Below are 22,526 nucleotides of genomic sequence, written 5' to 3'. Positions count from 1 at the left end.
AGGTTTGCCTGCGGCGGCCATCGGGAATGGGCAGGGCCGCTGGGGTCGCACCCGGTGCCGGCAGAGCGCGGTGTCGCGCTGTGCGGAGCCGGCGTTTCTGCCGCTGCCGAGCTGCTGCCGAGCTCCCCCCCACACCCCTGCCGGTGCATCCTGCCTCCATCCTGCTGCATGGAGCCAGGACGGTGCCGGTGCACGTGGGGCTGCCGGGGACCCGCAGGCGTCCCTTGCTGCCCGGTGCAGGGGCTCGAGGCCGGACCCCTGCGTGGCCCCCAGGCAAACGCGGGGCCAAATCTCAGCACAAGCCGTGCTGCCCTTCACTGGAACCACGGTTTAACCCCGCTCCCCGCCGCCGGCTCTGGTGCTGAGGCCAGGACACACCGTGACATCCCCTGCGCGCCGGCCCCTTCCCAGCACCTCCTGCCTGGCACCCAAATCCGCTGAGCCGCCTCGAAAATCTTGGCTGGGGGCTTTATGGCTGCGCCGCACCTGCCAAATCCGAGCGGAGCGGGGCGCCGCACTGCGCCGTGCCCGGTTTGCTCCCGCTGGCTGGGCGAGGCCCGGCGAAGGGACCGCTGGGGCCCGGGTGTCACCCCCCCCCCCCCCGGCCCGAGGGGCTCCCGCGCACATGTCCCTTGAGCTCGGCAAGGCCACCGGCAGCTGCCCGCGGTGCTGGTGAGGGCGCTGGGTGCCCGTGTGGGATGCTCGAGTCGTGCAGAGACGCTGCGTGTCCAGGGATGGGGGGAAAGTCCCTCCGGGGTGACTTTGGCCGGGTTGGGGCTATTTGAAAGCTGGGGGGGGGGGTTCTGGCATATATAAAATCCCTATATGAAGCTGGGCATTAGCAGTAAGGGGCCGGGAGGGAGGGTATTTGGTGGCCCCCGTGGCCCTTGCTGCGGTCCCTTGCGTGCTGGCGCAGTCGCAGCCCGGCGCCGGGGCCTGGCGGGCCGAGGGCGCAGGCTGCGGCTGAGCCATCCGTCTGTCCGTCTGTCTTTGCGAGGGGCTGCCTGCCCCTCGGCCACCAGCCCCCACAGGGCCGCGGCGGGGCCGTACGCAGGCGCCGCTCGCCCGCGCGCGGCTCAAGCTCGGCGGCGGGGTTTTCATCCCTCCTCCTCCTCGCCGGGCTGGAAAATATACAAAGCTCGCAGGGAAAATATTTACACAGCAGCAATTTTCGGAGGAATTTGGGAAGGCTAATTTAAAAAATCTGCGGGCAGAGGACCACAATGGGCCCTTTGAGCGGGCGAGCGTGGCCCTCGCGCCTGCCCGCGAGGCCGGGCCGCCCGCGCCGGCGAGGGGCCCCGCTGCCGCCGCGCCGGCCCTAATGGGAGCCAGCCCTGCCGGAAGCCCACCTGGGAGCGGCGGGGCGGGCGCCCGCGCCAGCCGGCCCCCGCGCCGCGCCACACCGCCCTGCGCCGGCGGCCTCGCCAGCCCAGCCCTAATTGCATCCAGAGCGCGCCCGGCTCCTCGCTCCTGACGTCAGCCCCGGCCCCGGCCACGTCGCCGCGGTCCCGGGCGGCCGCCGGGGAGGAGGGGGGGGGGGGGGCTCGGCCGCGCGGGTACCGCAGCGAACGCGTCGCCGGCGTACAGAGGCGAACGGCAGCGGGGTGCACCCTGTGCGCGGGTGCTGGGACGGGGGCGCAGAGGCATGTAAATGCACCCAACAGTGTCCCGAAAGCGTCGGGGCTCAGCAGCTGGGCAGTAACGCTGCGGCCTGCGTCGCTCGGGGACGGGCTCTGTGCAGGCTCCCCAGGCACGGCGGCGCTCGGCGTTGGCCCTGCCTCTGCCCCAGCTCGCTGTGTCCCTGGGCAAGTCCCTTAGCCCTCGCCCCCACCAGCAGAGGTGGATGGAGGCACTTTTGGGGCAAGTGCACAGGGCTGCGGCAGCACTGGGGCCATGTCCTGCCGGAAAACGGGGCGCTCCGGGCACGGGGCCACTCACCTGAGCGGCTCGGCGGCCGGCTCTGAAGTGCTGCCAGCCCCGGCCCCGCTGCGAGGCTGCACACTGCTCCCGGGGAGGGAGACGGCCAGGTCAGGTTGCAGCGCGCTGCTGTAACCCTTTCGGCAGCCGGCCTGCCAAAAGCCTCCGCTCACCCAGGCAGAAAAGGGGCTGGGGGGGGGGGGGGCAGCAGCTGCACCCGGTTTGCTCATTTTCTCCAAATAAAACATACCTCCGTGGGCAGGGACCCAACCTGGAAAATTCCAGCCTGAAAGATAAAGGATTGGAAAACGATTAAAACCAGAGGCTGGAGCAGCCTTGGCAGCGGGAACTCGCCTCGCGCCGGCTCCAAGCCCCGCCGCCGGCGCACGCGGGCGGCTGCTCCCGGGCCGAGGGGAGCAGGGTCACGCGCTGGGGCCGGGCGGGAGGGAGCCCGGGGCTCCGGGCCGGCCGCTCGAGGCGCGTGCGGGGGCCCCCGGCGCAGGGCGGCTGAGCTTCAGCTGCTGATAACGGCACCGCTGTCATCTCCGAGCGCCGTGGCCTTGGAGGCAGAGCCAGGACTCTCCCGGCACCCGCTTGCAGGGTGCGCAGGGACGGCAGCGGGGTGCCGGCCCCATGACAGCAAGGGGCTTCGCCTGCGGCCCCATGTCAGCGTGGTGCCGGCAGAGCGGTGCCGTCTCTGGTCCGGACCTGCTGCCGTCACCTCTCCCCTTATGCGGGGCCCGTCCGGCAGCACCCGCCGGGCAGGGACCCTGTGCCCGGCCGAGTGGGCGAAGCTGCCCCTGCTCCAGGCCCCGCCGGAGCCCCCGTGGGCCCGACCCCGAGCAGGGCGAGTGGCGCCCTTGGCTCTGCCCAGCCCCGGCAGGCAGCGGGCAAGCAGCTGGGGGGGGCGGCGGAGCGGCCGGGCGGGGGGCAGGCGAAAGGCAGCTGTGTCAATAGCGGTGGGATTTGGGGAAGGAAGCGCGGGGCTGAGCAAAGCGCAGCTTCTCGCACTCCCAAAGCTGCGGGTAAACACCTGGCTGGGCCGCAGCCAGGCAGCCTGCAGCATCCGCAAAGCCTCGCCTGGCACGGTGCCGGGAGCAGGGGCCCCATCCGGCACGGCAGCCCGCTTGGAGCCGCGCGGCCTGGGACAGGGGCTCGCGGCACCTCGTGGGTGCCCACAGCGGGCGCAGAAGCACCGTCTGGCCCATCAGCACGGCCTAGCTTGGTGGGCACGTCCCGAGGAGGACGAGGGTGACGTCAGGAGGTCGTCGGGGCTGGGCTGGGTTGTTTGTCTCGCCTGCCCCTGGAGACATCTGGCAGTCGGGACAGGGGTGAAGTAAGGCTGGATGATGCGCAGGGCCGGGTCTAATTTGAAACTTGCGGCCTCTGTTTTTGTAACACCTCTTTAACGCTCGCAGTGGGGGAGAGCTTCGTGGGGGTGAGACCGCCCCGGCCCCGCGGCCCAGAGCCGGGAATACTCCCCTCCGCGCCCTGACTCATCCCGCCGCCCCTCCAACAACAACAGGAAGATGCGGCCGGCCTTCCCTGCCCGCCGCAGGCTGACGCGCAGCGCTGCCCCCGCCGCGGGCCGAAGCCCAGCGGGACGCGTGGCCGGGCCGCCCCGTCGCAGGTCACCCTGTGCCAGGAGCCTTCCCGGAGTAACCAGAGGGCTGGGGCTTGACGGCACCCCCGAAACCCAGCCTGTCCCCAAGCATGCCAACACCAACGCTGGAGCAGGGCCACAGGCAGGCGCCGAGAGCCCAGGCCACATCGGGGATGGAAATGGGGAGTGATTGCGATTGCAGAAATGGAAACCGCACGTTGGCTGCTCACCCAGCAGGACCGAGGAGCCATCGGGAGGGCTCTAACACAGCCCTCGATGATTGCAAACGCTGTGCAGCGGTTTTAGTTATTATTAATTTTATTTTTTTATTTTATTTTTTTTACAAAAAGACACCCTTCTGTCTGCCTTACAAAATAGATGTATGCAAACCTGTACTAGAAAAGAGCTTTCCCAGAAGAAATGGGAAATAACCGTGTATAAATATTCTCTCCGAGTTCTTAAAGCTTCAATTGCCGGTTCGCCTTTTCGGCACTTCCTTCGATGCACGGCACGGAGAGGCCGAGGGTCCCAGCACCTCAGCCTCCTGCGGGGGACGGGGGTCTTTCCTTATTGCTGCTCACATCGACTTCCCAGGGAGTTCGGAGTCACAGGCCATGCTTAGCTGAGGGACCCTTTGTTACCAGCACATTGATGCCCCTTAGCTAAGTCACAGACAACTTTTTTTTTTTTAGCAGTAGCTAAAAAAAAGCCAACCCAAACCCCAAATTAAAAAAACCTTCTCTTTCGCTGCCCACGTTCTACGTAGAGTCACAGAAATCAAGGCACTTAGTCATATGCTGAGCGGTAAAATTAGTGTCTACTCCCTAAGTGTGTAAGCCTCTCAGAAATTGCACGTTACGAGTTTTGGGTTTACGCCTTAATTTAGTTAACTCCTCAGTGTTCCTCGTCCCGGAAGGGACACGGCCCTGGCACTGCTACTGGAGCATCCCCCTCGTCTCAGTCCGGGGGTCTCCTCACCCGGTAGCCTGTCCCCTCTTGGTTTAGAAATAGGATGGCTTTAGTGCTGTGGTGTTGTTGTTGCTGGGGTAGTGTGACTGCATGAGCGGCACCTCACACTCCAAGGTATTCGAAAGCATCGCGTTCTCTGGCCCCTTGTGGCTGTGGTTGCTCAAATCCCCATTTTCCAGGCAGGCTTTCACACCTTCCAGCTCCAGGGGGCTGGAGTCCACCCCGGCACTGGTGTTTGTCTTTGCCCGCCGGTGCCGGCGGTAGTACGTGACTGCGGTGACCACTACCACCAGGAGCAGCACGGCGGCCAGCGCGGGGACGATCATGAGGGTGAGGTTGCTGTCCTTGCTCTGGGTGACGGGCGAGTGCTGCTGGTGGGTCACCTGTAAAGTCTGCACCTCAACACAGAACTCCTCCTTGGAGACCTTCTCCCCCAGTGGCCCGATGCAGACGCGGTAGGTGGAGTTGGGCTTCAGTGCCCTCACGGTGTATTCGGAGAGCGAGGCCGGTAAGCGGAGCATCACGGGCCGCTTGTCTGGCCCAGAGAGATTTCGGTAGCTCAACCGGATGCCCTTCAGCTGCGCTTTGGACTGGACATAGTTCTGCAAGTCCACTTTCAAGGACGTGCTGCTGACCTGCTTGATGCTGATCTGCCTGCTCTGAGTGGGGGCCTGCGTGGCTGGCGACACCGTTGTCCTCCTCACCTCCAACTCGCAGTAGACCCCAGCAAATCCCTCCGGGCACAGGCACTCCAGGTGGTTTTGTGCATCCAGCTGGCAGGTGCCGCCATTCAAACATGTGCGAGGGGGACAGATCTGCGTTGGGGGGCTTGTGGGGCCCAGTGGGGCGCTGAACGGCATCGGCGTGGAGCTGCCCTGCGGGGCGCTGGCCTCCAGGGTGGGAGCGGCGGTGCTGGGCTCCAGTGATGGGTGGCCGCTGGTGGGCAGCAGAGCGGGCAGCTGCAGTGTGGTGGTGCGCAGGGCGGTGGTAGTGGTGGTGGTCGTGGTGGTGGTGGGGCAGCCGAAGTCAACGTACTGCAGGTGGTGGAGGAGCTTGCCCGAGTTTTTGGGGGGGAAGTGGCACCGTGTCTCCTCAGGCCGCCGGAGGACCACGCCACTGGCATTCACCCAGTGCACGAGCCAGCTCATCTGGCAGATGCAGTTGAAGGGGTTTCCTGCAGCTGTCATGGCCCGGAGTCTCGGGAAGAAGCCAGAGAAGTCCCGAGGGATGGTGTTAATGTTGAGGTTGCTGATATCCAGCTCCTGGAGGTTGTGAAGGTTGTGGAAGTCCTCTGCCAGCAGCTGGGAGATCTGTGCATTCCCAGCCAGGTTGAGCTTGGTGAGGCTCCCCAGCCGCCGCAGCACCGCTGGGACACGCTCCAGCAGGTTGTCAGAGACGTCCAACTCATGGAGGTTGTTCTGGGTCTGAAAGAGCTCCTCATCCAGGCTTGTTAGGCCCAGGCCCGCGATCTTTAGAGACTCAATGTTAACAGCGTGGAAGGCCCCAGGTGCAATAGCAGGGATCTTGTTCCAGCTGATGTCCAGCAGCAGGAGGTTGGGCAGGTCGAGGGGAGGCACAGCCCAGAGCTGGTTGTTCTGCAGTTTCAGCTCTAGCAAGTTCTCAAGAGTGTCAAATGCAGCAGCGTGGATGTGCTGGATCCTGTTCCTCTGCAGGTAGAGCCGCTCCAGGAGCCACAGCCCATGGAAGGTCTCGTTGGTGATCTCTTGCAGCTGGTTGGAGGACAGGTCCAAGTTGACGAGCTCCGTTAGGGGCTGGAAGACGTTTTTCTGAATGGTGGTGATCTTGTTTTGTGAGAGGTCCAAGAGCTGAAGGGCAGGCAGGCCCACAAAGCTGTCCTCACTGAGCATCGTGATGCCATTCTCAAAGACGTACAGGGACAGGGTGTTCTGAGGCAGCCCGCTGGGCACAGTGTGGCCTCGTCTTGCTGCGCACAGGATGGTCTTGGGGTCTTGGCACTGGCAGCCCGTGGGACATGCCTGAATGAGGTCCCCGGGGGCGAAGAGAAGCAGCACACAAAGGATCAGCTGGTTCATGGTGTCGACTCTGCAGGAGAGAGAAACCCAGTCATGGTTAGGTGCCAAGCCCTGCCACAGGGGACGTTTTGGTGTTCCTACAGGTCTCAGGGCTGTGTGCATCCCCGAGTGCAGGTGTCTTCCACCTGGGACAGCAGCAATCCCCGGGCTGTCGGGTGGTAGGGAGCCTCAGACCTCCCTCCTGTGAGCCCTCCACGGTCTCCAGGGGCTCCGCACCCAGCCATTGGGGTGGGAGAGCGGGGCAGAGGGGCAGCTGCGCCAGCTTGCATGAGTCAGGATACGTGGAGCAAATACCCCTGGCAAGTCTAGGAGGAAGGAGAGGGTGCAGGGGTGGGCTGGGGTAGCAGTTCTGGCTCCCACACAGAGTTTGGCCCAAGCATCCTCTAGCTGGGAAGCACTCGGGCTCTGGCCGGGGAGAGCACCTGGAAAAACCAGGAGAGAGATGGCGAGGCACGCAAGTCCAAGGCCGTGAGGCCCCAGCCGGCTCCCCGGGCTCCCCTCCCACAGGCAAGTGCCAGCACGGCTTCACATGCAAAACATTTGGCTTCTCCCGTGCTTCCCAGGCGACCCGTGGCGATGCTAGGGGAGGAGGGCTGGTTCCCCGCAGCTCCCAAGCAGCGCGGGGGGCAGGAGCCCCCAGGCCCGGCTCACAAGGGGGGCAGGGAGAGCAGGGCTCCTGCCTCGCCATGGCCTCCCGGCCCTGGCCTTCACACCCGGGAGGAACCGAGCGGCTGCACTGCCAGCCCCGCGGCAGGGCCCGTGGCCTCTTGCTGCCTCCGCAAGCCCTGCCTGGGACACGCCAGCCCCAAAGGGACGGCGGAGGAAAGTCCCCGCTGCGCTTGTGCCTCCTCCCTGCTGGCTCTTGCCCGGGACGGCCCCAGCGAGAGAGCAAAGCGGCGCGCTGGCTGCCCGCGCCAGCTGCCCGCTCTTCCCTCTCCTCCTCCCCGGGCTCAAATTGCCAGCGTGGAGCCCTGCCGGCTCCTGCGCATCTCCCCGGGATTTGGGGACGCGGTGCCTTTGCAGGCCCCCTCCCACTCTGCCATGCGCGTGACCCCGCGGCTTGGGCCTGGCCTCTTGGGGCTGCGTCCCCCGGGTGCCGCGAACCCCTCCTGTCCATCGCTAGGAGAGCGCCCCTACCTCGGCCCCGGCAGGCAGAGCCCCGTGCCGGCGCGGCCCGCGCTCCTCTCGGCAGGGTGCAAATCAAACATGTGGGATGCGCCGCCTGGATCCGAGCAGACGCACCCGGCTCGGCCTCCGCGCCAGGGAAGGGGGTGGGAGCCGCCGGCCGGCCTTCCCGACGCCGCGCGGAGGGTGTTAACCCTTTGCTCGCGCCGAGCCGGCGGCCACCCCGAGCCGCGCCGCATGGGGCCAATGGCCCCGGACGCCGCACAATCGGTGCGTCAGCCCTGTGCCCGGCGAGCAGCGCCCGGGAGCTGCCGGATGCCTCTCCCGGAGCAGGCACACAGCCACCAGGGTCAGGCTGAACTCGGAGCCCAAGGCAGTGTATTTTGGGTTGTTTTTAACACTTGTAAGTAAACAAACTGTGACGCACCCTCCAGCATCCTGACCGTGCCAGACAAGGGCGGGAGCTGGCTCTCTCCGAATGCGGGCTGTGCCCCCCGGCATCCCTCGGCCATGGGGCAGCGACTGCTGGTGTAACCCCCTCCATGGCTAAGCAGGGAGCTCACAGGGATCGGGAGGGGACACCCAAAGGTGTCACCCATATGCCACCCGCTGGGTGGCCTTGGCTAAGGAAGTGCTGCCCGCCCACGGGCTGAAGGCGCCAGGCTGCTCCCCTGCCCCGGAGCACAGCTCGGCCAGCCCAGCCCCACGCACCCACCCCACAGCACCCGGCCACCTGCGTCCTGCCTGGGGGGGACCCAACCGCAGCCAGCAAGAGGGCAGAGTAACGGCACCCCGCTCCCCAGGGCAGGTCACCCCGGCAGCCCAGTCCCGCAGGGTGCAGGTCTCATCCCTGCCGTCCACCCGGGCAAGGACGGAGGTCCAGGAGGGCAGGGGGAGACTTGAAGCAAGCATCAGCGCCTTGGTAGCTGCCTGAGCTGGGTACGGGCACCGTGCCCGCAGCAGCGCCCGCCGGGCTGTCCCCAGAGCTGGCAGCCCTGCCAGCACGGCTCTGCCCAGCTCCTGCACACAATGCCAGGCACCGCGCGCTCCGGGGAGCGCGGCCTGGTTGGGTCGGCTCCAGCCGCGGCTGGATCGGCACGCCGGGGACACGGCTCCAGTCTGGAGACGTCTGCAAAGCTGGCGACGCGCTGGTGTTACTGATAGCAATGCGGAGGCAGAGAAACACCGCCTGCCGGGCCTCCGCGCTGGCTGGAGCCGCTCTGCCCACTCCCCCGCTCCGCGCTCCGGCCTCCCCAGCCGGCTGCTGGGCGTCCTGTTTCTTGCTCCCTTTGGGAGCCGAAGCGATGCTGCGGGCACAGCTCCCCGTGCCTGCTGGGAGCATCCCCCCCCCCACCGAGGGCAGCACGCTGCTGCCAGCAGGCAGGGCGCGCGGGGCATGGCCACAGCACAGCCCCAGAGCCCCCGGGCTCCTCATCCCCCTAGCACAGGCGGCAGAGCTGACGAACAGCAGGGACAGAAGGGAGGATGCTCTCCGGGGGGGAGCTCCTGTATCAGGGCCCCCCGGGTCAGATGCCCCCTCTGATGTCCTTGCTTTGCCCCCCCCCGGGTCAGATGCCCTCTCTGATGTCCTTGCTTTGCCCCCCCCGGGTCAGATGCCCTCTCTGATGTCCTTGCTTTGCACACCAAGTCAGCGAGGGGAGGCCGGCTGGCCAGGCTGCGCGAGGCCCACTCATCTTTCAGCGCCGTCTTTCAGCCCGTTTAATGAGAGCCCTAATTAGCACAGGGGAGGGGGCGGCGGTGCTGCTGGCACCAGCAGGATGGGTCGTGCACGCAGCCGGGGAAGGGACAGTGCAGCCGGAGCACCCCCACGTCTGCACGGGGGGGAGCGGGGCCATGCCTGGAGCACCAGGATCGCTCGGCAGCTCGGGTCCTGCGGCTGCATCCTAGCCGGCCACGGAGCCAGCCCTTTGCTAGCCCAAGCCAGCCCTGCCTGGGCAGGGAAGGGACGAGTGCGCCCTGCTAACACCGCCAGGCTGCCGGGGGCCGCCCTGCCCGGGAGCCCCTTCCCCAGCCGCCGCCACCGCCGCCGCCTCCCCTCCCACCGAGCCGCTCCGAGCTGTTAATAGCTGCAGGCAAATAAACCCCCTGCGGCTCGCAAGGGGCCGCCGGCCCCCCGCCCCGCGTGTGTGTGGGGGGCTACCGGGTCGCGCGGCAGCACGTGCCGGCTGCCCTAGACGCCCCTCCGCCGCGGGGGGCCCCGTCTCGGCTGTGCCGGTGGCGGAGGCCAAGCCGGGGAGGCCGGGTCTAGCCGCATCTAGCGCTGGGCCGATCGGCGCCTTCTCTTCCCCCGCGCTGCCGGGGGGCCCAGGGTACGACCGTGCCGTAGCCGTGCTTGCGGGACACCCCATCCCGCAGGCCTGGCCCCGGATCAGCGCCACCCCCGGCTCAGCGGCAACCTGCGACACCCCGGCCCTGCTGTGCCACAGGGTGCACGGCACCGGGGCAGCAGTGCCGCCCGCCCCCGGTGAGACGGGGTTAACGCTGCGGCCAGCGCGTGTCCTCGCCCCCTCCCTGGGTGGGGTGCACCCGAGGGTGGGGTGCACCCGAGCCCTGGGCAGGGTCACCACAACTGCCTGAGTCACTCGGCCCGAGTGGCCCTGCGCCACCGGGAGCTGTGCCGCCAGCCCCCGCCGCGGGGACGCCGGACCCGCACTGCCCAGGGCGCTGCGCCGCGCCGCAGGGGTCACCCACAGCCGAGGCCCGTCCCCAGCTCCCCCCTGCCCCGCAGGGCCTCGTTCGCCTGCTGGGACCTAAACCAGGGAGGGTGATACTGGTGCCGGCAGCCCGGCTGCTGCAGGGGGAAAGGGTGGCCCTGCTGGTGCAGGCGGCCGGGTCACCCTGCTCCAGGCCGTCGGAGCCGGGCCCCAGGGCCGAGCAGGGCCAAGGAGCATCGCGCAGCCTCATGAAATGCTTTTGGGGGAGACGGGACTGGGAGGCCTCTGCTACGGATGGGGGAGCGCAGGGAACGGACGGAGGGTGCACGGCCTGGGAAGAGAAGGGCAAGGCAGGTTTGCTGCAGGCCGCAGCGGGGGGGCAAGCTCAGCCTGTCCCCGGACCGCTCGCCCGCCTCTCCCCACCACGGGGGTCGGCGGGTGGTTAACGGGGCCAGGGGCAGACCCATCGCTAGCCTCGCGGCTGTGCAAGCCCTCGAGGTGCTCAGTGCCGGGTTCGGGCACAGGCGCCGAGCGAGGGCCCTAGAGCACAGCGTCCTCGGGGCGCCACGCAAGCTGCTCCGGCAGCCCGAGGGCGCCCGGCTGGCCGTCAAGCCCTCAGGCCCCTGCCTGAGGCTAGAGCAGCCTCTAACCAGGAACAAGGAACGGGCTTATCTGCCACGGGCAAAGACATCTGGGTCACCCCCGGCGCAGGGCACGGGGCTGGGCTGGCAGCCAGAGGTGACAGCACTGACCCGCAGCCAGGACAGCGGCACGGGGCAGCGGCGGGCAGGCGCCGAGCTGCCGTCCCTGAACACCACTGTGTGCCGAGCGCCTGGCACGCGCGCCAGGACAGCCACGCTGCTACCAGGCCAGGGGCTTCGGATTTAGGACAGCTTCGAGCCTCGGCACAGCCTGCTGGGCATGCCCCGCTGCAGAGAGAGGGGAGAGCAGGACACAGAGCGCCGGGCCACCCTGGAGGGGCAGCGGCAGGGCTCACAGGAGCCCCGGCCAGGCCTGCCGGGTGCTGGCGGGGCACAAGCCCGGGGCTGGGACTCGGTTTTGCAATGCCAGGGTCAGGTTTCGCTGACGTGTCCCATGCTGCAACCAGCTGCTGACTCCAAGTCTCTCGTCCCTTTAATTACGCTGGCATTTCCTCCCCAGCTGCCAGGCTCCCCGCTCGCCCGGCCCCAGGCAGGTTCGTCTGGCCCGGCCGCGGCCCGGCCATGACCGCGAGTGTCCCCACCTCGCCACGAGCACAGGGCGGGTCGGCACGGCGCAACGCAGCAGCCCTGAGCAGCGTGCTCCACCCTGGATGGAGGCGCACAGCTTGCCGCTGCCGCCTCCTCCTCCTCCTCTCCCTGCGGAGCGCTGCATTCCTCTGGCACAGACTTCCCCAAAGCACCCCAGCCCAGAGCAGCATCCCGCACAGCCCGGCTCCACTCCAGGCTCAGTGCCTGGATGTGCTTTATGCCTTCAAGTCACTCAGGGGTTAACCCAGCTCAGCGGGGTTTCCCAGCTTCATGCGCTGGCAGCGCTTACCCCTCCGAAATGGGGAGACAGGCAGGGAGCAGCGGCGGGTCCAAGACAGGCTCCAAGGGATGGAGACGAGGCCCCGGTTCTTCTAGGGGTGCTAAGCCATCCCGCGGACCCCCACCGCCAGCAGCCCGCGAGCACGCTCGCTCGGACACGCTGCCTGCCGCTGCCTTGGCTGGGCTCCCCCAAGCCTGCACCACAGATACTTGCCGAATTATTCATATTTTCCGGCTGCGGGAGGATCCGGGCCCAGCTTTCCCCAGTCTCGCTCAGCCTTTCCCTGCCAGCCTGCTAGGGTGGGAGCACTTTCCCCGTCACCGGCACGACCTGCCCGTTGCCTCCCCGGGGTCTGAGACCCCGCAGGGAGCTGCCCAGGAGGCGCCCGCTGACGTGAGCCCCGCTCCCTGCCCAGGGCGAGCAATTCGGCGCCCCACCGGCATGCCCACCGCTGGGCTAAAGGGAAGGCCGGTCCCACAGGCAGTGGCAGTGGCTCGTTTTGTAGCTGTCGCGTGTTTAAGGAGGAGCCGGATGCCAGGCCAGGCATCCCTGCAGCCGGCTGCTGGTCACAGCTGGCGTGGATGGGCAGAGCCGGCTGCGGTGGCAGTAGGGATTCCCCATCCGCAGGCTGGTCCAGGACCTGCCTGTCCCCTGTCCCTTGCCGTGGGGCAGAAGGGCCCAGAGGTGCCCCTGCCCTTCCCAGCTGCTCGGTGTCCCCGTGCGGGGGCCAGTGACCCTAGAGGCACTCCCCAAGGAGCCACACAGAGGGACAGGACAGACTGCAGGGCACCGTGACTGCCAGGCCAAGGGGTCCCGAGGGCTCCGTCCACCCGGCTGCCCAAACGCTCGCCCGGTGCCCAGGGTACTGCAAGAGGAAGGCTGCCTCGGGCAGCTCGCGGGGAGGCCAGCGGCGGGTCTCCTCGGGGCGCTGAGCCCCGACACCCCCAACACCTCTTTTCCTCCACCATAGGCTGGTACCTGCTGCCACTTGGGCCCCAGTGCCACATCCGCATGGCAGGACAGCAGTCTCCCGGGGCACTGCCATGGCACAGCCTGACCCCGCTCGCCCCAGGGACTCCCGTCCTCCTCTCCTGCCAGGCAGGGCCCCCCCTGCCCCACAGGCCCCCCAAACCTCCGCTGTCCCCTGGCTCCAGCCCCCAGCCAGGGCTATTCCCATCCACCACAGGCCCCTCACCGGCACCAAAGCCCGCCATCGGCAGCACCGGCGTCACGGCCAGTCCCGGAGCCCAGCAGAGTGGCATGGCAGGGATGTCCCTTCCCGTGGCCACCCACGCCACACGGCCGAGCAAGGCCCCGCATCCGTCCGCTCCCCGACTCCTCACGCCAAACAAAGCCACTGTTGTTGCCGGCACGCTGCCAGGCTGGTGGCCCGCCTCCGCCCCTCGCCAGCTCCGGGGGAGGCCGTGCCGCGTCCCCGTAAGAAGCGGGGCCCCGGGCACCGTCCCCGCGCACCCGCGGCACGGAGGTGTGCGAGGCCCCCGTGCACGGAGGAATGCGGCGCCTTCGCGGCCGCCCGGGCGGCCGGCTCAGGTTGCAGGCGCTGTGCCGGGCCGGCCTCCGTCCTGCCTCGCAAGCCCTCCAAACAAGCCCGTGTTAGCACGTGCCCCCTCCTGGGACCCAGCGGGGGGGATGCAGGATTAGCCCTTAATCCTCCTTCCCTTCAACCCACCCTGTGCCGGAGCTCCCACCTCCTCCCGGGCTCCCCTCCCTATTTAATTAAAGTTTCCGCAGCAGCCCTGGAGGAATGCAGGCCTGGTTATTGCATTCCCCGGGGCTCGCGGTCCCCCTGCTCGAGCGAGCTTCCCGTCCGTCGCTCTTCCTCCCCTAGCCCCCGCGCTGCTCCTGCCCCTCTGACCCGAGTGCCCAGCCACGCTCCCCCCATCTCGGGTGCCAGGAATGAGAAAAACCAGCAGAGCCGCTTTCTTCGGAGACAAACCGCCTCCGGAGTCCAACCGCTGGCTAAGCGCAGGGCGCGGAGGCCGGCTGCCACGCGCGCACCCCTCGCCCCAGCCCAGCCCGACCCGACCCGCCGCACAGGCAAATTCCTATCCCCTGACTCGGGCGGCTTCTCGCGCCTCGCTGTCCCCGAGCGCTTCCTCCTGCCGGCGCAGCAGGTGAGCCGAGGCGGCAGAGCCAGCCAGGCGAGGGAGCGCTTGCGTCAGGGCAACCCGGCAGGGCCACCCGGAGTTGGCGTGGTGTGGGGAAAATAGTAATTAGTGTCATCCTTCGCGCCGGCACTGCCCAGTGCCATGTGGGCAGCAGCCCGGCTCCAACTGGGTCAGGCCAGTCCAGCCGCCCCGGTACAGGCTGCAACTAGGTCCCAGCAGGACAAGACCTATGTGGGACACATAGGGGGGAACAGAAGCGAGGGCTTTTGGCCCAGAAGAGGGGTCCCCAGTGCTGCAGTAACTGGAGCATCTCCCCAGAGCAGCAGTGGGATGCGCTGGCCCTCGCAGGGCACGCTGACCTGCCACCCTGCGAGGGAGCCAGGCCCAGCAAGCAGCGCTTGCCCTGGTGTGGCCCAAAGCGGCTCCCGGAAAGGGTGACGGAGCCCAGCATCACCCAGCGAAGCCGGGAGACGGCAAACCCATGCCGTGCTCTCCGCAGGAGGCTCGCAGGGCATCCCCGCAGGCTGGCAGCCAGGCTGGCCGGCAGCCCGGCTGGCACGCAGCCCCATCAGCTCAGCCCGGGCTCCCCGGCGGGCAGCGGGCAGGGAAGCCCACGCTGGCCATGCCCACGGGACCCCACGCAGCGCCCCACAGCCGCTCGGTCCCACCGTGGGGCGGCAAGGAGGGGCAGGCAGCCCCGCGGCAGCCCGCTCCCCAGCCCAGGCCTCCATCAAGGAGCGAGGTCAAGAGCAGGTTGGGAGGCGGATGCAAGATGGGGCCAGCAGCCCCCACCTCTGCCCACCCAAACCCTGCCCGGCCCCTGACAGCGGCGCGGCAGCCGGGACCGGGACCGCGCCCGCACGGGCCCCACGTGCGCCCCGCGCCGTCGAGGGGCAGCAGGGCAGCAGCCGGGACCGCGGCCCCTACGACCCCACCCCGTTAGCCCCGCGCAGCACCGGGCCGGGCTCGTGCCGCCGGGCCAGGACCTGCCGCCGCCGCCCGGCAGCGCCGCCGCCCGCCGGGCACAGGGCCCAGCCCGGCCGCGCAGGCAGGTGCCCGCGGCCCCGGGGGGGGAGGGGGGGGGCCGGCGGGGCCCCACGGCGCAGCGGGGGCCGCGGCCGCCCCGACACCCCGCGGCGCAGCCGAGGCGGGGGGCGGCGGGCCCGGAGAGGCGGCGCGGCGCGGGGCCGGAGCCTGCCGGCGGCGGCGGCGGCACTTACCGGCGGGGCGGGGCGGGCCGCGCCGGTCACTCCATGGCGATGGCGGCGGCGGGCGCGGCGGCGGACGCTCCCCTCACTCTGGCGCCGCCGGGCGCGGGGGGCGGCTTTAAAACCGTGGGGGCGGGGCTTGGGCACGGTGGGGCGGGGCCTCCCCTCCCGCCGCCTTCCGATTGGCGGGGCGGCTGGGCGGGGCCGGGATGGGCGGGGCTTATGGCCCCGCCCCCGCGCACCTGGAGCGGGGCGGGGGGGCAGCGACCCCCGGGACCGCCGGGACCCGCGGGGCCGCCGGGACCCCCAGCAGCCCAGCTGTGTGCTTGTACTTATATACACCTATGTATGGTATATGTGTATGTATGCATGTGTATATATGAATATATGCACCTCGTCCCCCCGGCATCCACAGGATTCCCGGCATCCCTGCTACCTCTGACATCCCCAGGGCGCGTCCTATTGTACCCCCAATACTCCTGGGAACACCTGGGTGCGGGAATTCACTGTGCCCCTGGCACCCCAGCTTCCACAGTGCCCCAACATCCGCAGTGCCCTGACATCCAGCTGCCGGCACCCCAGCATCCATGGTACCCCAGTACCCGCGGCACCCTGGCTTCCATGGTACCCTGGACGCCCTGGGTACTCCCAGCACCCGGGGGACAGAGTGGCTCTGGGCGGCCCTTGCAGGGCTGCCCTCATCCCCGGGTGACGGCAGAGCTGCCCCGAGTGCTGCAGGGCCTCAGCCGCCCTCATTACCAGGCTCACACACCGGGGAGGGCACATTGGTGCCTGGGGATGGCGGGTCACCCAGTGCCAGCATGGCTTTGGCAGCCCACACGGGCCAGCCTGGGGCAACCAGAGATGCCCTCGTCCCAGCCTCCGCGTGACGCGGTGGCAGTAGCGGTGACCAGGCAGGGCATCCCCGCGAGCTCCACTTGCTCTTCCCACCACTCCTGCCCCACTCGCCCTGGCAATGTTTGTCTAAGCTTGTGCCAACGGTGATGGCGGCCAGCCCGTGCCGTCCCTGCCGGGGCCACGGCACACAGGGACCGCGGGATCCTGCCGCGCACGGTGAGCCGCTGAGTGGCCCCCACTGCCGAGCCGCTCGGGGACCTGCCGGCCGCGGTGTGAGCTGCAGCTCCGGCTTTGCCACGGGCCGGGAGGCGCCCGTCGGGCAGCAGCGCCTTCCGGAGCCCGCAGGAAGCTGGCAACAGCGCTGAGAGCAGCGTCCCGGTCCCGCTCGGTGAGGCGTCCAGCCCGGAGAGCAGACCATGCCTGGGGCGGGACGCAGGTGGCAGGCCGGGGCAGCAAGCCGAGGCCAGGGCAGCCTGTTTTTGCTCGGTGTTTCCTCAAAGCCGTTGCGTGTCGAATCCCAGCGCAGCATGTGCTCCCTTCCGCCAACCAGCGCAACCACAAAAATGTCAACCCGAAAGTAATATATCGTCCCTTTGTTCTCCTAAAAGCTGCCCGGGGAGTTTTCCCCTCCGCCCCGTATCTTAGGCACATAAAAGAAGAGATAAGCCGGGCTCTGGCCTGCCGGGGCCGCCCCGGCGGTGGCTGCGGTGCCCTGTGGCCACCGAGTGTCCCGGTGGGCCGAGCCGGGGCCGCGAGGGGCGACGGGCCCAGCTGAGCCGGGGGACCTCCAAGCCCCTCGTCATGAGGCCGGCGGCACCCAGAGACGTCGTCGCGCCCATCCTGGGTGCAGCCCGCACCCGAGTGGAGCGACATCTCCGCCTCCCCGTCCGGCCCCGCGGGTGCCGGTGGCTCCCCCCGGCCGGGTGCCCCCCGGCTCCGGGGTGCAGCAGCCGCTTCTGCCAGCCACGCAGGGGGATTTTTGGCCGGCAGTGGCAGCACGGGGAGGCTCCCACTGTGGGCTGGCACCAGGGCCAGCGGCGCGGGGCGCTTGCCATGCGGCGGGACACACGTGGGAGCCCTCCGCCGCCCCCCCGCCCCAGGGCTGCCGATGCCCTGGCACGGCTGGGGTGGCGCCAGGCCCGGGCCTGGGGACAGGGCGAGCACGGCGTGCCGGAGGTGTGCCGGAGGCGTGCCGCCCGGCTCCGTGGCCGCCTGCCAACAAGCCGAGCCGGCCCGGGTGGCCCGGCGCCACACGGTGGGGCAGGGGGTGCCGGGAGGCGCCCGGCAGGAGCAGCGGGGTCCACGCCGGCACCGAGCCCCTGCGCCGGGCTGCAGCCGCCTTCCCGGTGGCCGCGGGGTGCAGGGCCGGGCGCCCATCATGGCACCCCGTGCCGGGCGGCCGGCCCCCCGCGGCGGCTCAGCGGGCTCCTTCCCTTCCAGGGCGGCGATCCCGCTGTACGACGCCGACACGGGCCTGCTGGTGCTGGCAGGCAAGGTGAGGCGCCGGCGGGGCGCAGGGCCGGGGACGCCCGCGGCACCCGCCCGCGCCGCCGCTCAGCCCGCCGCGGCACTGCCGCCGCTCTCTTGCAGGGGGAAAACCTCCTGTGGTGCTTCGAAGCGTCGCCCTCGCAGCCCGCCCTGAGCCAGGGTAAGCAGGACGCGCGGCGGGGCGCGTGGCGGTGGCGGTGGCGGTGGCGGTGGCGGTGTCCCCCCCCGCGCGCCGCTCAGCCCCGCTCGGCCTCTCGCCCCCAGTGAGCCAGTGCCTGACGGAGGGCCGCACGCGGGGCCTGGCCCTGGTGCCCAAGCTGGCGCTGGACGTCATGGCCTGCGAGGTGCTGCGGGTGCTGCAGCTCACGGACGCCTTCGTCGTGCCCGTCAGCTACGCGGTGCCTCGCAAGGTAAGGGGGGGACGGGCCGCCGGCTGAGGGCTCCCACCCCCGGGGAGGGCGACGCTCGCCCCCGCTGTGGATTTGGGGTGCGTCCCAAGCCGGGATGTCCCGGCTCTTCCCGGCATTTGCATCCTCTCCCTAGCAATTTTCTGAGCAAAAAAAAAAAAAAGAAAGAAAACGCGTGTGGGGGTGGTTCGGCCAGCAGCAAAAATACCCTTTTCTGTAAACAGAAACTGTTGTGGAAAAACTCCCGTTTAAAAAAAGAAACGGAGCGTAAGCGCTGCTGCGGGAAGGCCACGGGCCGGGGGCAGCCAGGGTTCAGGCGGCCCGGTGACAACTCCAGCCTGCCGGCTCCGCTCCGGCCTGGGCACCGCCGCCCGGACCCGGCTCGCGGGCGCGCTGACGCTCCCGTGGGGAAACCGAGGCGCGGAGGCGGCAGCCGCCGCTTGGATGGGGCTTCTCCCCCCACGTGCCTCGCTGCCACGTGCCCCCCTCGCCGGGGGGTGCAGGACCGGCCCCGCCAAGCCAGGCACCGGCCAGGCGGCCGCCCCCCGAGCTGCCCCAAAATGCCCCTGCGAGCCCCCAGCAGTGCCGGCGTGAGAGTTCGGCCCCCCCGGCCCCGCTGCAGGCGCCACCGAGGGGCCCCTCTCTGGTGGCAGGCAGGGTGGCAGGGTGGGGGCCCCCGTACCACGCCGTGGGTGCTCACCTCGCTGCCCATGGCGGGGCACCCCGGCCCCAGGCTGCGGCGAGCAGCAGAGCAGGGAAACGGGCTGCTGGGTGCCGGGTGCCGAAAGGTGGGTGCTTAACCTGCCTGCTGGGTGCTGATGCTGGGTAACGGAGGGGGGACGCTGGGTGCAAAATACTGGGTGCTGGAGGCTGGGTGCCAGGTGGTGGGTGCTAAAACCTGGGTGCTGGTGTTGGGTGCTGGAGGCTAAACGCTGGGTGCTGAATCCCGCGTGCTCGGTGCTGGAGGCTGATGCCGGGTGACGGAGGCTGAAGGCTGGGTGCTGGATTTTGGAGGCTGGCCGCTTTCGGGGGGTGCGAGAGGCAGCCCAAAGCCGGGCAGCGTCTGACACCTACAGGCTTCGCCGCGCAGCTCGGCCGGAGCCGGCGCCCCGCGGGCAGGAGGAGCTGGGGCTGGGGGCCGCTGGGGTCTGCCCTGGCCTGTCCTGGGGGGGCCGTGCACGGGGCGCTGGGTCCCCTCCTGCCCGCGCGTCACCCGGGCAGGGTCCCGGGGCTGGGGTCTGCCCCGCGCGGGGGGGCGCAGGGCGACGCCAGGGTGGAGCAGGACGGGTGCCGCGGGGGCTCGGGGACACCCGGCCTTGCTGCCCACCGCATCGCCGCCTCTCGCAGTCCGTCCAGGAGTTTCACGAGGATCTCTTCCCCGACTGCGCCGGGACCGTGCCGGCCGCGGCCGCCCAGGCCTGGTGGGCAGGAGACAGCCGGCAGGTAAGCGCCGCCCGCGAGGTCTCCCCAGCGCCGGGGCTGGGGGCACCGCCGGCACAGCTCGCCACCCCCCCGGCCGCCACGAGACCCTTCCAGGCTGGGGCACACGCAGGGCAGAGCTGATTTTAAAACCAGCTTCTTTTAGTGGACTGCAGAGATTTACATAAATTGAGTCCCTTTTTCCAAAGCTGATGCCGCGGGGGCCAGCGCGTGCCGGCGGACTGAGGTGGGCTTGGCCCCGAGGGCGGGATGCCGCCTTGTCCTCTCCCGACCGTGGAGTGAGGAGGAGGTGTTGGGGGCAAACCCTGCTTCCTCCGAAGCCGCGCCGGCCCCACACGCAGCAGCCCACACCGCCGGCCGCAGCTCAAACACCTCATCTTGGATAAATCAGCTGGGTTCAAGTGCAAACCACATTTCGAGAAACCTCCTTGTATTTTTGTATTATGCAACCAGGGGGGTTTAAATGGTTTATTGAACAAGAAAGTGCTCAGAAATTGTGATTTCCACCTAGATGCAGCTAAGAGAGTAAAAATCTAATAGAAAAAACATGCTTCATGATTTTCCTGAAAAATATAGACTGACTAAAACTGTATCGGGGCTGTTTGACGCTTATAGAGCCATGTCCAGAAAAAGTGCATCTCCCCACCTACCGGAGATACCCACATTTAGAGGCCACAAGCAACAGCTTTCAGTGAGCGTAATTACAGAGTCCAAAACCAGGCGAAAAGGATTTTTTCAGGCAGGATTTTGTGCTGGTCGGTGAACTCCTGAGCAAAGTGAGCGGGCAGTGGCAGATGGCAGGGTCTCCCCGCGGGTGACACCGGGCTGGCCGCAGCTCCCGGCTCGCCGCAGCACCCTGCCCACGGCTCTGCTCCCGCCGCAGGTGGAGAAGGTCAGCCTGCACCCGGCACGGAGACCCACAGAGGCCTTCACGTCCCCCCTCGTCCCCTGCGCCCAGCGGGCGGACGACACTGCGCCTGGCACCCAGCTGCCCGACACCTGCCCCGCGGACGCCGACCGGAGCGTGAGCACGGGGCGCTGGGGGGCGCGGGGGGTTGTAGGGGTGCAGCGGGGCGCCCGGGGCGCTGGCCGGGGTGGTGGGCGCCCAGCACCCCCTGCCCACCCGCCTTTTCCCCCAGGAGGGCAGCGGCTACTCCTCGCCGTCCAGCTCGCTGGCCTCGCCGGGCAGCGCCGCCACCTCGCTCTCTGCCAGCACCGGCCCCTCCAGCGGCTTCGCCAGCAGCCCCAGCCAGAAGTCGCTGCAGAGCATTTTAGGTGAGCGGGTGCCAGGGTGACCCCGGCAGCGCACGGGGGGGCAGCGGTGCCGGCAGCGGGAGCCACCGTGCCCGGGGTGCTCACCTGGCTCCCGCCTCCGGCAGGCCCCAGCTCCCGCTTCCGGCACGCGCAGGGCACGGTCCTGCACCGCGACAGCCACATCACCAACCTCAAGGGGCTGAGCCTCACCACGCCGGGCGAGTGCGACGGCTTCTGCGCCAACCACCAGCGCGTGGCCCTCCCGCTGCTCTCCGCCGGCGGCCAGATCGCCGTCCTCGAGGTACCGCGTCCCCAGCGCCGCGTGCCGCCCCTCGCCAGGCTGGGTCCTCCTCGGGCTGCGGCGGCAGGCGGGAGCCGGACGCCTGCCCTCCGTGGGGCGGCGGGGCCCCGGTCGCCCTGCCAGCGTTCGCCCTGACGCCGTGCCCCTCTCCAGCTCTCCAAGCCGGGCCGTCTCCCCGACACGGCCGTACCCACCATCCAGAACGGCACAGCGGTGGCGGACCTCTCCTGGGACCCCTTCGACGCGCGGCGCCTCGCTGTCGGTACGCATGCTCCCAGCAGCATGGGGGGGTCTCCCCGGCAGAGACGGGGCTGTGGGGAGCCCCCGGCCTGCCCCGCGCCCCGGGGCCCCTGCCCTCTTGGGAGAGGGACGCGGCCTGCGGCGGGGCCAGGCATGCCGGGTGGCTCCTCACCTGCTCCATCTCTCTCTGGCTGTCTCGGTGATGCAGCGGGCGAAGATGCCAAGATCCAGCTGTGGCGAATCCCCGAGGGAGGCCTGCGGGACACGCTGCAGGAGCCAGAGGCCGTGCTCAGAGGTGAGGGGTGCATGGGGACAGGGACAGGCACCCACAGGTCCCCGCAAGCTCTCCCCCAGGCCTCCAGCGGGGCTAACGCCAGCCCTGCAGAGCAGCGGGGGGGACAGGCCAGCCCCGGCGGCGTCCCTGTCCCAGTGCCTGGTCGCAGGCCGGGGCAAGGCCATGCTCTGCTCTCCCCACCAGGGCACACGGAGAAGATCTACTCCGTCCGCTTCCACCCCGTGGCAGCCGACATCCTCGTCTCCTCCTCCTACGACATGACGGTGCGGATATGGGAGCTGGGTGCCGGGCAGGAGGTGCTCTGCCTGCGGGGACACACGGACCAGGTAGGGCTGAGCCCGGGGACCGCCTGGTGTCAGGGACCGGGGCCGTGGCGGCTTTCCTGGGGATGACAGCGTTCGGACGTGCCAGACCTCCACCAGCTGGTTGTCAGCTCCAAGCTGGCTCCCAGAGGATGGTGCTGAGATGCCATCAGGGAAGAGAAGTGCCCTTGGGACACCTTCACCCCTGGACCCTGGCCACCCATCCGAGGGGTGCGCGTGGCTGCACCGACACAGCTGCCCTGGTGCCTCCACGGGGGCATGGAGGCCACAGAGGGTCCCGGTGCTGCTGCGTGCCCTAGACGAGCCGCGGGCCAGGGTGCCCAGGGGCCATGGATCCGTGACGGAGGGGTCGGCCATCTCCTAGATCTTCAGCCTGGCCTGGAGCCCCGACGGGAAGAAGCTGGCGACGGTCAGCAAGGACGGCAAGCTGCGGCTCTACGACCCGCGGCGGAGCCCCGAACCCGAGCAGGTGGGGCCCGCGGCGGCGAGGGAACGGGAGGGCGAGCCGGGGGTGCTGGGCACATCCCCGTGGGGGACGCGCCAGGCAGGCAGGGTCCCGCCGGCTGACGCGGTCCTTCTCCCCCGTGCGCAGGAGGGTCCTGGCCCCGAGGGGAGCCGAGGCGCTCGCCTGGTGTGGGTGTGCGGCGGCGACTACCTCCTCGTGTCCGGCTTCGACAGGTGAGGGCGGGCGCCGCGGCACCCGGCCGCCC

The 22,526-nt window shown here is 69.2% G+C and overlaps 2 protein-coding genes across 3 annotated transcripts in view; one reads left to right on the top strand and one right to left on the bottom strand.

Annotated features, from left to right (window-relative positions):
* LOC106482382 (coronin-7-like) overlaps positions 1-22,526 on the top strand; it is a 60,334-nt gene that overhangs the window by 32,464 nt on the left and 5,344 nt on the right. For both annotated transcript variants that reach the window (XM_067306641.1, XM_067306639.1), the window contains exons 10-21: positions 17,509-17,563; positions 17,659-17,716; positions 17,821-17,966; positions 19,311-19,406; positions 20,287-20,427; positions 20,543-20,678; positions 20,783-20,958; positions 21,112-21,220; positions 21,407-21,493; positions 21,677-21,819; positions 22,181-22,285; positions 22,409-22,494. In XM_067306641.1, coding sequence (XP_067162742.1) covers positions 17,509-17,563; positions 17,659-17,716; positions 17,821-17,966; positions 19,311-19,406; positions 20,287-20,427; positions 20,543-20,678; positions 20,783-20,958; positions 21,112-21,220; positions 21,407-21,493; positions 21,677-21,819; positions 22,181-22,285; positions 22,409-22,494 — 1,338 coding nt within the window. The remainder of the gene's footprint in view (positions 1-17,508; positions 17,564-17,658; positions 17,717-17,820; positions 17,967-19,310; positions 19,407-20,286; positions 20,428-20,542; positions 20,679-20,782; positions 20,959-21,111; positions 21,221-21,406; positions 21,494-21,676; positions 21,820-22,180; positions 22,286-22,408; positions 22,495-22,526) is intronic.
* Positions 3,821-15,295, bottom strand: VASN (vasorin). Its single transcript, XM_067306497.1, has 2 exons — positions 15,223-15,295; positions 3,821-6,553 (listed from the first exon to the last, which is right to left on the bottom strand). Exon 2 carries the CDS (start codon positions 6,541-6,543, stop codon positions 4,522-4,524), a length of 2,022 nt encoding a protein of 673 aa, XP_067162598.1. The 5' UTR covers positions 6,544-6,553; positions 15,223-15,295; the 3' UTR covers positions 3,821-4,521.

This window comes from Apteryx mantelli, chromosome 16, assembly GCF_036417845.1.
Source record: "Apteryx mantelli isolate bAptMan1 chromosome 16, bAptMan1.hap1, whole genome shotgun sequence".
Lineage (NCBI taxonomy): Eukaryota > Metazoa > Chordata > Aves > Apterygiformes > Apterygidae > Apteryx > Apteryx mantelli.
The sequence above is the reverse complement of the archived record's forward strand: the minus strand, read 5'-3'. Positions and strand labels throughout refer to the sequence as shown.